The sequence below is a fragment of the Bidens hawaiensis genome, unplaced genomic scaffold (genome assembly GCF_021521415.1).
Source record: "Bidens hawaiensis isolate Kalapana, Puna unplaced genomic scaffold, B.hawaiensis_p1.1 tig00006228_1, whole genome shotgun sequence".
NCBI classification, from domain to species: domain Eukaryota; kingdom Viridiplantae; phylum Streptophyta; class Magnoliopsida; order Asterales; family Asteraceae; genus Bidens; species Bidens hawaiensis.
Window position 1 is genome coordinate 210,268 of NW_027491411.1, and position 16,759 is coordinate 227,026.

Below are 16,759 nucleotides of genomic sequence, written 5' to 3' on the forward strand. Positions count from 1 at the left end.
TTATTTTACCTTCCTTTAACATTTTGTTAAAGGTAATAAGTTAGAATATCCTTACTTATTAAACTATCCTCTTATAACATAAACCATCTCAAACAACTTATTAACTAAAAGTTAATAAACCATAAGAAAATGAAAATAAGCAATCTGAATAAAAAGCTTTATTAGATTAATAAATTAAAATATTTTCCAGGAATTTTTCTTATTTTCAATCTTTTAATAAATATGTTCTTTTCAGATTTCATTTTCAAGACATATTGATTTATCACTTATCATTACTCATTTCAAAAACTTAACGACAATGAACTCATGACACCTCACATTTTTAAATTCAACATATTGCCACAATTACCCTCCATCCTCTCGTTTTCCAACTCCCCTCACAAACCCATTTTCGTCATTTACAACACAAACATGTTTCATACATCTTGAAATAAAAACCCTTCAAACAAACACAAACACACATGTAACAAACCTTATAACATCAACATATACATCTAGAGAGAGTGTGTGTGTATACAATCATGAGAACCACCAATCACTTGATTGGTATCTTAAACTTCCTCACTTTCTTGTTATCAATCCCGATTCTCGGGGGTGGAATATGGCTAAGCACGCGCGCAAACAACACCGACTGTATCCGGTTCCTCCAATGGCCCATCATAGTCATTGGAGTCGCGATCATGATAATCTCCCTAGCCGGATTCGCGGGAGCATGTTACCGCAACACTTTCTTAATGTATCTCTACCTATGGGTCATGTTCATTATTATTATTGTGCTTATAGGGTTTATTATATTCGCATTTGTTGTTACCGATAAAGGGTCCGGTCGGACCGTCCCCAACCGGGCTTACAAGGATTATTATCTACCCGACTATTCGGGTTGGTTAAAGGACCGGGTTGCGAGTGATGAGTATTGGAGGAAGATAAGTTCGTGTGTTCGTGACTCGGGTGTTTGTAGGAAATCGGGTCGGGTAGTTGGCGGGTATCCGGAGTCTGCTGAGATGTATTACTTGAGGAAGCTTAGTTCGATTGAGGTTAGTGGTTTTTTTAATTTGACACGTTACAAAGGTTAATTGGGACAACAAATTGGTTAAATATGATTTAACAAGTTTTAACTTTTTAGTGACACAACATTTCGATGTTGACAAGGGATATTTTAGTTGTTTTATGCAATATTAAATTATTTGAGTCTTTGTGGGTTGCTAGAAGTGGTTGGGTGATATTGCAAAATAAATCTTGTAGAAGAAGGATGGTTAAAAAGATCTGTTTTAAGTAATATTTACGTGTTTCAACGGGGAATGATAATATCCTGTTGTTAAAGTGATGTGTTAGTTTTTTAATTAATCTATACTGTATATCATACTACATATATCTGATACTAATATCATATATGTAATATAATATACTACATATACGTAATTGTATGGTATACCACGTATATGTCTTATGTATAATGTTTTGGTTTTCTCATGATGCACAAGTGTTCTCATCAGCGGCAGACCTACTAAGGAACCCTTGGGTGCACGGGCACCCAACGGTTTTTGAAAATTTCGTAGAGACGATATAGAAAAAATTTTAGTGAGCCCATAAGAGTTTTAGAGGTAGAACCCATGTTAACAAGTTAAGAGTTGGTCTAGTGGTATATCATTATTCCTTTAACTTCCTTTGTCTATCTGTTCTAAAAAACCCGGGTTTGAGTCACCCCTGTTACGTTTTTCTTCAATTTTTTTTTCTTTTTCACTTTTACCAGGGTTTTATCCTTAAAAAAAATACCCCTTTACAGCTTTACTCATTCATCGACCTCTTTTCTTCAAGCCTTCCCCAAAATCTTACCATCATCTTCTTTTTCCATCCTCTGTCACCAGAAATCCGGCGACCACCACGTGACCACCCCGTAACATCTGTTCATCTCCAATAGTCCTTGAAAAGTCGTAATTCTATCTAAATCCTTCAACAAATCCTAAAAGGTAAACCTAAAAGGCTTAAACCTTTTGTTTATTTTGTACTTTTTATACTTGAATAGTTGATTCTTAGATTAGAATCGTGTTTTCTTGTTATATTTTGTTATGATATCGTATTGTATTGTGTTTATAACCTGATCCGACCTAATGGGACCAGAAGTTTTAATAGTTAGTTTTGAGAAATTTGAAAACTGAAAAAAGGTGAGCCCATTAACAAAAATTTCTGGGTCCGCCACTAGTTCTCATGATCTGGTTCATTATACTACAAGTTTTTTGGTTTTCTCATGATATACTACATATATTTTACGATCTTTTTGTCACAAAAACCGAGTTTTCAAATCATCTTCTCCTTTATTTCACTCTTATAAAATAACCCTTAAAAATCTATTTTTTGGATATCACCTTTAAAATTTGATATACTATCATTTTGTTACACTATTTAAAAGCTTGTATCAAAGATTCGAAATATAGAGTTTGGAGCATGAGAACGAAAAAAAAGGTATAATAATCATATTAAAAATCATAGTTAATGATTTTAGAAATTTATAAAATCATATTTATATATAAAAATTATTAATTTGTATTTATGTATAAAACTACTCCAACTTAATATTTTATGAAAAAAGTTATATTGGACCACGAGTTCGAGTGTTTATACTTATAGAGTCGTGGGCGGTGGGTGATGGTGATACATGAGGGTTTGAAAATAGTGTGTACGTGTCGAATTGATGAAGTAGGACAACACAAAGGGCTAAAATAGACATTATTGGTGATGAAACTAAAGCCAAATCACAAAGCTTCAAAACTTTTTGGTTTTTGTTTTGTTGTAAATTTTTCAACATTTGCGATATATTTTATTGTCTTAATTTTTGGAGACCATTATGGCATAATGTATCTAGTAACAATTAATGGGATTGTGATTTCAATGAGAATAAAGTTTAAAAGAAATTCATCATTTTAAAAAAATATATTAACATTGAAATGACACCAGCACAGGATAAAGGGTATGTTTGGCAAAGAAAGAAACAGAATTCAGTAATGTGAATTTTAAAGGGAAGTAAATTATATACGATTATAATCAGGTGATTCTAGTGCCGTAAAAAAAAGTTTATTAAAGTGTGAAATACGTAATTTTAAATAGAAACCTTTAAATTGTTTATTGAAATCATTTATATGATTAATAATAGGTAGAACTGATAAAACATTCAACGTTTCAAATTACTTCATATTTATTTATGTAGAGCTATGGATACTCTATAACTAGTGTTATGAAACTCGCTAGGCACTAGTTGGATGCTGAAGGCGGTGGAAATGGACTAGCGATTAATTGAGATTAACTTATTGAAATTATATGTAATTTTTCAAATATACATACATACGCACACACATACACACAAACTTTATTAAAAAAACTTTTTTATTTTAACCGATTTTAGTCAAATAATAATTAATCAACTACTATAGATTAATCGATGTTTAATCGTCCCCTAGACACGATTTTTGCAAGCATATCTATAGCCATTTGTATAAATGACTAATATATTTATTTATTTTCTTTTTCTTTCTTTTTTATAAAACTAACTCATACATCCTTGAATTTTAGTCTTCACTATTTATCCTTTTTATATAATCTTTTCTTTTCTGTTTTTCCCCTACCTCCTTTGCCCCTCTTTCAAATTGCAAGACACAACCTCATAAATTCCGAGCTCAATAATGATAGGGACGATGTTGAAATATATGGTTAAGGGAAAATTCTAAAAATAGGTATTTATGATTAGGTTTATCAGGTTTTAGGTGTCATTTTCAACATATTCCTAAAATAGGCATTATAAACTAGTCGTGACGAATAGTTTATGATTATTCACGAGTAGTTTGTATAACCAATTAAAACTTGCAATGTGTCTATAAACTGACCAAAACGACTTGTTTCACTAATAATCTACTCGTAAAGATTAAATAAGTTTAAACCCTCGTAATCAGCGCCACACGAGTAAACAAGATATTCTTTAGTCGCGACGAGCAGATTATAAAACCTTAAGAGTCTCGAGTATTTTATCAAACTAACCACGACGATGAGTTTGATTAGCTAATGCATCGAACTGGTTTGTTTTACAAAACACTAACCGGAATGGTTAGTTTGTTTCGTCAACTAGTCTTTACGAGTAAATACATGTCAACGACTACTTTATATCCATTATACGAGTATTTTGTTGATAACCAACTCGTCTCGATAAGTTTATCTGGTAAACATTACTCTTACGAGTAGTTTATTTGTAGTTAACTCGTCGTGACTAGTTTACCTTGTTTATATTCCCAATACGAGTATTTTATTGTTAATCAACTCGTTCTGATAAGTTACCATATTTACATTAACCATACGAGTATTTTATTGGTAGTTAACTCGTCTTGTCTACTTTACTTTGTTTACATTCCAATACGAGTAGTTAAGTAGTAATTAACTCGTCTTGGCCCAGTAATGTTATTGTAGGCCCAGACATGTCTTCATATGATAGTAAGCCCAGTTTATAGCATGATACTAGTCACGATCCGTGGTGTACAAAAAACCCGGACCCGAAACCGGATCTGAAATAAAAACCCGGAACCGGTTTTTTTAATACCCGGGTTTTTAATACCCAAACCCGTACCCGACCCTACCTGTAGGGTACTGATAGTGAATGCATTTTGGCACTAAAACCCGAACCTGAACCGAACCCGATTTGTATCCGGTAATACCCGAAAACCCGAACCGGTTCCATACTCAAAACCGGGTTTTTCCAAAACCCAAAACTGAGTATTTCAAATGCCCGATGTATACCCGAAAAATACCTTAAAAATACCACTAAAAAGTGCAAACTTAAAAAAAAATCCAATTTATACCCGAAAAAACCTCGGAAAAAAAACCCGAAAAAACTCGTTAGTATGGTTTTCTCAATACCCGAACCCAGTTCCATACCCGAACCCGGGTATTTAAAAAACCCGATTTGTGCACCTCTAGTCACGACTAGTTTATAGCAAGATATACACAAGACGAGTTAACTACCAATAAAATACTCGTATGGTTAATGTAAATCTGGTAACTTATCAGAACGACTTGATTAACAATAAAAAACTCGTATAGGGAATATAAACAAGGTAAACTAGTCACGACGAGTTAACTACAAATGAACTACTCTTTACCATATAAACTTATCGAGAAGAGTTGGTTATCAACAAAATACTCGTATAATGGATATAAAGTAGTCGTTGACCTGTATCTACTCGTAAAGACTAGTTGACGAAACAAACTAACCATTCCGGTTAGTGTTTTGTAAAACAAACCAGTTAGATGCATTTGCTTATCAAACGTGGTTAGTTTGATAAAATACTCGCGACTCTTAAGGTTTTACAATCTGCTCGTCGCGACTAAAGAATATCTTGTTTACTCGTGTGGCGCTGATTACGAGGGTTTAAACTTATTTAATCTTTACGAGTAGATTATTAGTGAAACAAGTCGTTTTTGTTAGTTTATAGACATGTGACAAGTTTTAATTGGTTATACAAACTACTCATGAATAATCATAAACTATTCGTCATAACTAGTTTATAATACCTATTTTGAGAATATGTTGAAAATGGCACCTAAAACTTGAAAAACCTAATCATAAATACCTATTTTGAGAATTTTCCGTTAACTTAAATCTAGTTGGTACAATGGGTCCATGATCCTATATAACATCATCTATATCCCTAGAGTTTTGAGTGGTTGAGTAAGAGAGGGGTAATAGGTCCATATTAGGCACAATACATTATTTAGTAGGCAATTGATAGCTATGTAATCCAAATCCTTGATAATGAGTATTAATAATGTGGTGTACATCATTGCTATAAGCGAAACAAAAGTTCAATTAAGTATTTAAATATTTTAAGTTTGTTTATGTTCACTTTTCATCGAACAAACAAATATAATTATTATTTTTTTTTGAATGACCAACTAAGTAACGCCGGGTATCCCGTACACGGCCCCCATTGGCTAAAGGTCCACCTGTTGAGGGATTCACCGGATAAAACCCGACCCTCACGCCCGCCAAACGGCACGACAACGAGGAGCCGATAAAACCGGGTGAGATCAGGACTCGAACCCTGGCAAGCCAGGGTCATCCCTCATATCTCCGATATAAGTTGGTGGTAGTGAGGTTTGATCCTCCTATCACTAACTCAGGCCCGGCTATAAGGGAGGGCCGGGTGGTCGACGGACCCCGGCCCGACACCCCGATAGGCCCGGATTTTTTTAAAAAAAATGAATGTATATATATTTATGAAAAATAATATGTATATATAATGTTTAAACTTAATTACACAACCACTAGTTTGGTTTAGTGGCAAATATGTGTGACTTTCAACCAAGAGGTTTTGGGTTCTAACCTCACTTGAGACATTTTATTCTATTTTTATATAAAAAAAGTCTTTGACATAACCAAATCATAAGGCCCAAAAAATTAAAGATTATTTAAAAATTAAATTGTTTAAACCCAACAATATACCTCTTTTTAATAAGGTCCAAAAAAAATTTCGCCTTCGGCCCAAAAATTTTTACGCGTTTTCGGAGCCGGGCCTGCACTCACTTGTAAAATGAGTGCTCTACCATTGAGCCACAACCAGCTTATTGACAAATATAATTATTTAGGTTAAATAAGTGAACATAAATAAAATATAATTTTTTTTTCTGTTTATGTTCATAAACGTCTAATTAATTGTTCTTCGGCTGTGTTTGCTTATTCACAAATATATTAACATATTTATTATATCTAAGTGGGCAACATAAACAATTGCATAAGAAAATGTGACATATAAGTTCATTCCATTAGCTTCGTTTATCTATTCCAACAAAAGTATATTCTTATTTTAAAGATTACGAACAAACATAGCAACTTAAATGAACAGATTTTTTTGTTCGTTTGTTCAAAAAGAAAAAACTTAATGGAACAAAAACGATCACACAGTGCTCGTGTTCATTAGACTTGTGTACAACCATACAATATACATATAAAACACTTAAATAAGTGAATCACAGACAACTTCTACTTTTCTAATCTTTTCTCTCTATGATTATTGTAGTCTGGATGTTGTAAGCCGCCGTCAGAATGTCAGTTTGCGTACGTGAATGAGACAACATGGGACACGGCCAACATCGGTTCGGTGAACAATCGTGACTGCATCAGGTGGAACAACGACCAGGAACAACTGTGCTACAGTTGTAACTCGTGTAAAGCTGGGGTGCTAGCTAGTTTAAGGAAGAGTTGGAGAAAGGTGTCGGTTATCAACATCATTGTTCTTATTATCCTAGTCATTGTCTGGGTTGTTGCTTGTGCTGCTTTTAGGAATAATAGGAGGATGGATAACGATGAACCATATGGACAAACCCGGATGGAAAAAGCCAAGCCTGCTCGGATACAGTTTTAGTCACTCGGACTTTGCCCAAGTTTGGTTTTTGAAAGTGGTCGTGTTTGAGTTGGTGAAGGCTCGGAACTCGACGTACATATGATACATGTATTGTTTTGATATTACTTTGTAATGTTTTCATGTATGTCTTCAAATTAAGTCTTTTCAAATATATGTAAGAACTTAACTTTAGCTACATAGTTCTCGTATTAGAAATATATAATTGGTGTATTCTTCTAAAAACATTTGTATATAGTCAACACAAGCGTATAGTTACCATAGAAAACAACCATTATAACTCTTATCTAATCAGTAAACCGATGGTTAAGCAGCCCATAGCAAAAGAGTTGCACATAAGTTCAAAACTGCGTTTATTGATAGAACAGGATTGACCAAAAAACAATTGTATTCAACATGACTGCTTATCAAGTCATAATCGAGACTTGCATGTTCGAATAAGATTTCATCATCATGACAGAGTACACAAACTCCGTGATATCTTAACACCCAAACAAATAAAACTTAAAGCATCCTCGTTCGTCTTGCTTATTTTGGTATGCTAAAACAAAAAAGAAATAGATTCGCCTGAAGAAAATCAATAACCCCAGTAATCGTTTCGGATTTCATCATCAAACTTCTGCTTCAACTCCGGGTGCTTCTCAAAGTACTCATCAGCAGTCATCGTGCTAAGCTTTTTCTGTTATCGCAAGTCAAACGAGTCAAACAAAAATACAAATACGAAGCAGATCAAATGATCTGAGAGTTGACCCGAGTACCAACGTTACCTTTAGCTCTTGGACGTCAGCAATTTCTTTCTCTAGCCTTTCTGATTCCTTAAGAGACTTCTGCTCAGCCTCTTTCAGTTCCACTAACTGTCATTTCAAGATTATAAAATATTAGAAAATAATTTTTTTTTTTTAAAAACGTTAAATTGGTATTCGTGTCCTATAGGGTTTTTTACCGCGCATCAAACTTGGGTTTGTACTCTGGAATAGTCTTATCAACAAACTTTGGGATCTGAACACCTGTAAAAGAAAAGGAATCACAAATGTAAATATTAGGTATCAAATCATATATAATAAAAAATACAACTGCAAAATCTCTACTGCTAGCAAATAAATGAATACATATATAAGGGCATAAAGCCATTTTGTTTGTCTAAATATCAGTCACAACACGTTGCCTAAATATCGGTTTATGCAACTTGCTAAGAAGTAAACATGTTAAACTATGATAAAGAAGAACATACTATCATAATACTCTTTGTAAGAATCAACTATGCGAGATCCAAGCCCTTTTCTGTAGTATTCCCAATCAATAGGTTCTGGTTCCTGTATTGTCCAATTAAAATGATTAAAGCAAGTCATAAAAACGACAATTTTATGGGATGTCACATTATATAATATGGCCGGTACATTTCATTAGCTTGATAGCCTTTTCATATCAAGCATAAGTTTTTTCATCAATCGCATGCAGCATACCTAACTTCTAACCATATGTCAATACTCAATAGCATCTTCTCATTACATAATACAGATGTAACAAATCATTAAATTTTAGACAAAATTAAGAGAAACTTAATGAGTTCATAAACTGGAATATGATCCGTCATCGTTGCTTGTGACCTAAAGCACAAGTTGTCAGCCATTAGGCACTTAGATTTTTGAGATGCCAGTGATTTATATGTCAGTAAAAACAAAAACCTAGTAACACAGGCCACGACTAAAAAGATCATAAAATTTTACAAATGTTTTTATCTAAGTTAACCTTTCAAAAAAACCTCTTTTCAAACAAAGTTATTGATATGGAAAAAAGTAACTAATTCAGGTAAATTTGATTTGTAACACACCAAGCGTCATAAACAACAACTTAACTGAGTGAAGAAAAACATATTTCTAAAACCAGAATCAGACTTAAAAAACCCCAACAAAAGTCAAAACCAAATATTTCACCGATTCTATCAAGTGCAAGTCATAGCTAATAATAATAAAAGAGAACCAGCAAAATGTACCTAAAATCTAAGAGAGCAAAGAACCAATACACCTTCACTCAAAACAGCCACAATAATCAACTAATGCTATTAAAAAGCCAGTCTCTAACTAATACAACCATTTCTTCAGGTTAGATAAGATAATTACAGAAGTACAGCAGAATATGACTAATTTCATACTCTTGTCTTAGTTGCTTGTGGCACTTGCAAGTTGCAACATATAATCAAATCTAAAAATTTCATCAAGACATCACTTTCACCAATCAAGTCAAATATTATTTTCCTATTCACAAATATATAAAACTGCCTGACATAACATTGTCTAATTACTAAAGTGTTAAAAATTGATAATGTAAAAATCACATGTCACAAACCTAAACTTTTCTGCAACAAGCCTAATCTGCATGCTTTAGAGTTAGATTCATGAAAACCTCAAGTATCTACCCAAACATGGATGATGGATCTATATCACTCAACACTTAAAAAAACAATTCCTTTTGCCAGTCCAAGACAACAAATAGCTGTTTTATAAAAAAAACATGACAGGAGTGCAAATTCTATGTTTTATGCATAGAACTAGATGTAAACTCCATAATTAGCAGTTACAGATTAATGACGCATAAAAGTAAACATATACATTATCATTTCAACATCAAACTTAATGACCTAATCCAAACGCTTTCGATTCACAGAAACCATAACTATCGAATCAAACAAGATGCAACACAAGACCAGCATTTCCAGAAACCTGACTGAAATTCTTTTATCATTTCAATATCAAACCTAATCCAAATAAATTTAATTCAGAGAAACCCTAAGTATACAATCAAACGCAGATCCGCATATCTCAACACATTAACATCAATAGGATTCAAAGCAAACTAAATGAATTCATTACAAAAGGTAATCCGAACGCTTTCAATTGAAACAAACCCTAACTATCCAATCAGATCTCGATCCGAACAGAAAGAAATGAAAATAATTTAGTAATAGAATATACCTGACTGAATTTGGTCTGGAGAGTAGAATTGACCTCGTCAAAAGCACGACGGAGTGAAGAGAACTCCTTACGAGCCTCATCGGAGACGAGCATCTTCGCCATGAAGGCCACATCCGCCACCTTCTTTCCTGCTCCGCTCATTTTGTTTGTTCTTTAACAGATGAAATGAAATGAAATGAATAGCGTTTTCGATTTGGGGGTATTTATTTGATCTAGGGTTTCAAACTCATTATTATTATTATTGACACGGTAAAAACCAACATAAATAGATAAATAAATAATTAATTAATTAAATGCCAAAATTACTATTTCTTTTTTAAATAATAATAATTTGATTTTTAGCCAACAACTCTCTAGGAGTGACTCTGACCCTATTGTAAATAATTAAGTCTTAGCCGACACGTGTCACGCGTAACCTAATTTTAGTATGCAAATTCAGCTTTTGTAATGTGCGAAATGGCTAATAAAAGAGACATCGGCTTAGTCGGCTTCAAGATTCCCCTTTTTTTTTTCCTTTAAACGATTAAATACTTGAATTTGTAAAGCTAAATTCAACTTTGCTTGGAGCATGTGTCTCTTAATAGGTCTGGAGTATCTTTTATGATTTTCCGGTACCAAAAAAGTGTCGGTTAAGGCATAGTTGGCTTCATGGCTTCACCAACGTAGTGCAATCTGATTTATGATGTCTTGAAAGCCCATAGCTAAAAAAAGTCTATTTTGATAACTTTTTAAAGAAAAGTATATATATATATATATATATATATATATATATATATATATATATATATATATTCTGCCAATAATAACAAATAACATATAAATATATTAGTATTATTTTTATGATTGTTATTGAAGATACGTGGATCGACTCACTGGTAGACGATCAACTTTCCTCGGGTATGATTATGCTATTTCACCGATGGTTCTCCGGAGTATGAGTTCTTCCACCTACAAAACGAGCAACACCGTGAACTTACCCCTCAGAAAGGGACAGAGGGGTCCTCTTTGGGGTAACCCTCCGGTGTGAGAATAAGAGTTTGTAGGAGAAGATAATAATAATCTGAGAGTGAGTAATGAATTGGAATGTATTTTCTTGCTTACTATTTCGTGTCCCTCTCCTTGTGGAGATGGTGTGGTATTTATAGTGCTAGGGTTTCCAATGATTGGGCTCAGATCCCATTAGGGCCTTTTTGGCCTCCTCCTGTTGCTTTGCGCCACGTGTCCTTAGGACACCTGGTGCTTTTTCATTGATTATTCTCTGACCCAGGTATTTCACCTGACCCATGTGCAATCACGTGGAAGCACATGGGTTTTGCTGAGTTGTCCACCTTTCATTGGTAGCTGTCAACATCAGAATATTCTTATTCCTTAAAGGATACCTTCTGGAAGGTTTGCTGACGAGCACAATCAAGGTTGTCCTTATCCTGATTTGGATAAGGACGAGGTTGATTATGTGCACGTGTGATATGCGCCTATCCTGAGGATGCGCGAAGTCTTCTCTTTATTCTCACGCGCAGATGTTTCATGCGCAGATGTGATATGCGCAAGCATATGTAATATGCGCCACGCGCAGATGCGCCACACGCAGATGTGATATGCGTGAGCATGTATGATGCGTGAGCATGTGATATGCGCCACGCGCGGATGCGCCACGCGCAGATGTGATATGCGTGAGCATATATGGTGCGTGAGCATGTGATACGCTTGAGCATATGTGATGCGTGAGCATATGTGATGCATGAGCATATGTGATATGCGTGAGCATATATGATATGCGCCATGCGCATAGGTTTTGGCTTTGTGCCTTCATAATATCTTGATTTCAAGCCTCTTGTCTATATCTTGTGGGTTGACCCGCCTTGCTCGATGTTGAGGCGGGTACATACCTCTTCAAGCCCCCCCAGTCTAATGTTTGTCTTGTCTCGCGCGAGCGAGGTAAGATAGATATTAGACTTAATAGTTTGCTCTTTTAATAGGGTTTGTCTTTTCTTTTTATTTCTCATCGTTGCGCGAAATTCTATCCTTTTGGTTGAAACGAATCGTCCATGTACGTGGTTGGTTGGTGCTGACATGCGTCAGAGATGGAGGCATGTGTCAGACTTTTCGTGTGCTCGAGGTGCTACAGTTGCCTTTCATGTCCCCTCACACAGTGTCAGGAACACGTGCCGCGCTCGTGTTGGCCTGCACCTGCGAGTGGGGGCGCGTGAACTCTGATCAGTACCTGTTTCGTTCCCTTTCATGTCCCCTCACACAGTGTCAGGGACACGTGTCGCGCTCGCGTTGGTCTACACCTGCGAGTGGGGGCGCGTGGACTCTGCTCAGTACCTGTTTCTCTCTCTCCTGGGCCTATAAAAGCAAGCCCTTTGAGTTATTATTCTTCATCTTCCTTGTTATTTCAGAGCTTTTCTTTCCTTCCATTTTTATTCCGATTAGGGCCTGTCTTCTGCTTCCAGATTTCCATTGTTGAAGTAACCTCTGTCTGATTCTCAGTTGTATGTCTGATAGCCCAGACACCACAATCTCCCCCAGCAAACGCCGTGTAAAGTCATTGGTGATGTCTACTTTGAAGAAGACCGGCAAGGGGAAACGGGCTGCCGAGGCCTCATCGGAGGAGGTGGGGAAGGTCAAGGCAGTGAAGAGGTGGGATGAGATCCCCTGCAAATTGAGGCAGTCCGATTTTGACAGTCTCATCGCCTCTCAGGGTTTTCTCCCTGAGTATGGCTGCATGCTCCCGGCGGCCGGGCAAACGGCGGCGGATCCGCCCACCGGCTACATCTCCCTGTACTGCCACTTTTTCACCCACTGCAACCTTCGTCTCCCGATGACAAGGTTTGTGGGTGCGCTGCTTCAATTTTATGGGATTCACATATCCCAAGTCCATCCGTTTGGACTTATGCGCATGACTCATTTTGAGTTTATGTGCAAATCTCAGCGCAAGGAGCCCACCCCTCGGCGCTTTCAATATTTTTATAAACCAAAAATCCAAGATTCTTGGTTCTCATTCATTCCTCGCAGTCAGAAGGTGAAGTGCTGCATGTTTCCTTCAAGAGCCTTCATGACTGGTCTGAGAAATTTTTCTATGTTAAGGCTGGTGTGATTCCTATCCGCATGACCATGCGCGCGATCACTTCTGCGCCCGTGGATGTGAATGTTTTTAAGAACCCAACTGGCGCATGGGTTAACAAGTTGACTGCTGAACCATCCCCCGCCAAGAATATTTGCGAGGAGGCGCTGGTGGGGGTTGGCATGAGCAGGAGGTGGGCCGACAGCGCGACTGAGCCTGTTATCCAAGTTGACGGCTTGTGTAAGTTATTAACTCATTGCATTACTTCTGCGCGAATATAATTCGTTTTGCTGATATCATTTGTCTTGTTTTGTGCAGTAAGCAATGAGTATGTCCACGCCGCCTATGATGAACATATGGAGGGTGGCTCTGTCGCGCTGGGCGCTGGGGAAGTTGGCTTCCCCGATCGCTTCGATGACATGTTCATCCCTGTTGATCTGGGATTTTGCTTTGACAGCGACGCGCCTGGTAAGCCCTTGTACTTATGCTTATGCCTTTAGAATACCAAATTTGGTTAACATTTCTGTTGCACGTATTGTAGATGCGCTCGAGAACTACGAGCTGGAGCTCGCGGAAGAAGAGGAGGAGGAGGAGGCTGAGGTGCCACAGCTCAAGCGTAAAGCTAAAGGGCAAACTGGCGCAGGGGCCAGTAAAAAACAGAAGAAAAATGATGCCCCTGTTGCTCAGGATCCTCCTATTCAGGCGAAGGGACTTAAGAAAACCAAGGGGTTTACCTCCAAGGTTTCTTTGTCTTCTTTGCCTCAAGGTGTGGGCAGTCCTCCTGTCCACACGAGGTATGGTGCCGCCACCTCCTCTCTTCGCGCTGCGGAAAAGGGAAGCGGCGTTGCGCCTGCTGTTTTCTCTTCAACAGGTATACTTTGTTTATACTTTATGTTTTATGAGCACGATTCGGATAGAATTATTAATGAATCTTTTGCTCACTCAAATGTTTGTAGAGCCGGCGACCTTGGTGGATCAACCTCAGGCGCAACAAGGTACCGAGGCTGCGCCGAAGGTTGCTTTGAAGTCCCCTGTTTTGCCCTCAAAAAGGGGGAAAATGGACTTCATGGCGATGTTTAACTCGCGAACGGCGGTGCGCCAAGGTATATATTGCGCTTTTATTTTCTGACTTTTTTCTTTTAGATCAAGTCATGAACCATTTCTCTTTGTTGATTTTTTCATAGGAGTCATAGCTGGCGTACAAGCTGCTGGCGGCACTGCTGGCGCCGGTGCCAGCGCCGTTGGTTCTGTTCCTGCTCCTGCAAGCGCTGAATCTCCCCTCATCGGGATTACTAAGGAGCAGGAGGCCGTTTTACGCGCTGATCTGGCGGCGTCGAGACCTCCCTCACCTCCTCCTGCGCGCAGCCCTCCTCGCGAGACTGGTTTTGATTCTTCCAGGTCGCAGGAGAAAAGGCCTGTTTCAGAGGAAGATGAGGAGGTTCAACTTGAAGACTCCGACGGCGGCCGCGCAAGCCCTGTAGCGCCACGAGATTTCGCGGCGCAGTCTTCTCGTGGGGCTGGCGCTGACTTTTCTGCTTGCTCCCCGCAGGTATAAGTTCGTTCTGCTCCGCTGCGCGGACTTCCATATTAGTGTTTAGATGACTTAGAACATTACTTTGTGTTTGCAGGAAGCCGATCACATCTACCGCCCGAGATGGAATATTACTGAGGATAGCTCATTTCAGTCCATGGGGGTGTGTGAAGACTTCTGGGCTCACTCTGTGCCTCCAGCTGAAAGGAGGTTTAAGGAGGAGCGCGCCCGCATGGACTTGCTCAACGACCATCTTTTCGCTGGGTCAGCGTTCTTTGCTGCCTCCCAAGAGCTTCGCTATGATTACGTAAAGGTACGTGATGCTCTTGCGGAAGCCAAGCAAGAGGCTAAAGTATCTGCTTGGAATCTTTCTGATGCTCGAGAGAGAGCTGAGAAACTCCAAGCAGAGCTCAGCGAGAACCGTGCAAGTGCCAACGCTGCCTTCGTGAAGCGCGGGCATGAGCTACAGGCTGCGCGGGAGAAGCTGCAGGCGGCCGAGGCGGACGCAGCCAAGTACGCGCGGCGAGTGTGTGACTTGGAGCTGGACGCAGAGGCGCGTGACCAAGCTCTTGTGCAATCTATCACCGACAAATCTTCATTGGAGAGTGAGGTTGCGCGCCTGAAGAAGGAGCTAGAGGCCGCGCGGGCAGAGAAGGATGAAGCCCTGGCGACGGCAGCGTCTAGCCAAGTAGCGCTCGATGCTGCGCGAGCGGAAAGGGAAGAGGCCTTGGCGGCAGCAGCGTCCGACAAAGAGGAGCTGAAACAGACCAAGGAAACTGTTGAGTTGTTAAACTCTCAGATTCCTGCTCTTGAGACGTCTGTTTCTTCCCTTGCGCAGGATCGCCAATGGCTAGTCTCACAGGGTATGACTCGTTGCGCTTATGCGATGAAATACTCAGACGAGTTTCAGACCCTTGTGATGGATTGCAACGCTGCCTCGTGCTTGGTGGGTCGAGCTAAAGGGTTTAAGGATGGCTGTGAATATAGCATGCTGAAGAAGAACCCATCCGACTACCCTTATCAGCTCGACGTTGTCTGCGCGGACATGGCCGAGATGGGGGAGAAGTATTTGAATACTCCCATTCCCATCCTTGCGCATGTATTTTAACCTTAATGAGTTTACCTTGACTTATTTTCCTAGTCTTTTTGTACTCATATTTTTCCTTATGATTTGCAGATAGCCGCGCTTGCTGACCAGCCCGATCTCGGCGCGCTAAAGAAATTACTTGACGAGTGCGAAGGGGCTGGTGGCGGCGATGATGGCGCGGGGAATGCTGCCCCTGCTAGCGGCTCTGGCATGGCCAAAGGACCCGCTCCTGACACTATTGTGATAGAAGACGACTCCATTCAGGACGAACATCTTGACTATGGTCAGTTTGGAGATGACGAGGAGCGGGCTGCGCCAGATGCTGAGGGCGGTGATGAGGAGGGCGATGAAGAGGCTGACGTCGACGTGGAGACTTGAGAAGCCCTTCATGTTTTTTTTTTTTTTTAATTTGTAGTTTGTATCTCATCATCTTGTAAACTTGTAAACTTCAATGCTTTGGAATGAAATTTTGTTTTTCCCTTATTCGCATCTTGCGCATTCCCCATTCATCTCTTTATATTGCATGTTTGCTTGTTGAATATAAGATATGCTTGCACGTTGAAATAAGAACAAGGTTGTAAGGAAATTATTTTACTTAATCCTTGTCATATTGTAAGTGATTTTGCAATATCCTGACTATGTTGACACGTGCTTTGGCGTTTCATTATTCCTCTTTTGCGCGACGTTATCGCGCATTTATTATAGGGA

General features: G+C 38.6%; 2 protein-coding genes across 2 annotated transcripts; one reads left to right on the plus strand and one right to left on the minus strand.

The window, feature by feature from the left end:
* The first annotated feature begins 310 nt into the window (after positions 1–310).
* On the plus strand, positions 311–7,589 carry LOC143631686 (tetraspanin-3-like). The gene is made up of 2 exons (XM_077100370.1): positions 311–1,034; positions 7,056–7,589. The coding sequence occupies exons 1-2, from the start codon at positions 522–524 to the stop codon at positions 7,398–7,400; spliced, it is 858 nt and encodes a 285-aa protein (XP_076956485.1). The 5' UTR covers positions 311–521; the 3' UTR covers positions 7,401–7,589.
* A 146-nt stretch (positions 7,590–7,735) lies between these two features.
* Positions 7,736–10,553, minus strand: LOC143631682 (ATP synthase subunit d, mitochondrial-like). Its single transcript, XM_077100365.1, has 5 exons — positions 10,370–10,553; positions 8,629–8,710; positions 8,344–8,404; positions 8,165–8,255; positions 7,736–8,076 (listed from the first exon to the last, which is right to left on the minus strand). Exons 1-5 carry the CDS (start codon positions 10,508–10,510, stop codon positions 7,975–7,977), a joined length of 477 nt encoding a protein of 158 aa, XP_076956480.1. The 5' UTR covers positions 10,511–10,553; the 3' UTR covers positions 7,736–7,974.
* Between the last annotated feature and the right edge of the window lie 6,206 nt (positions 10,554–16,759).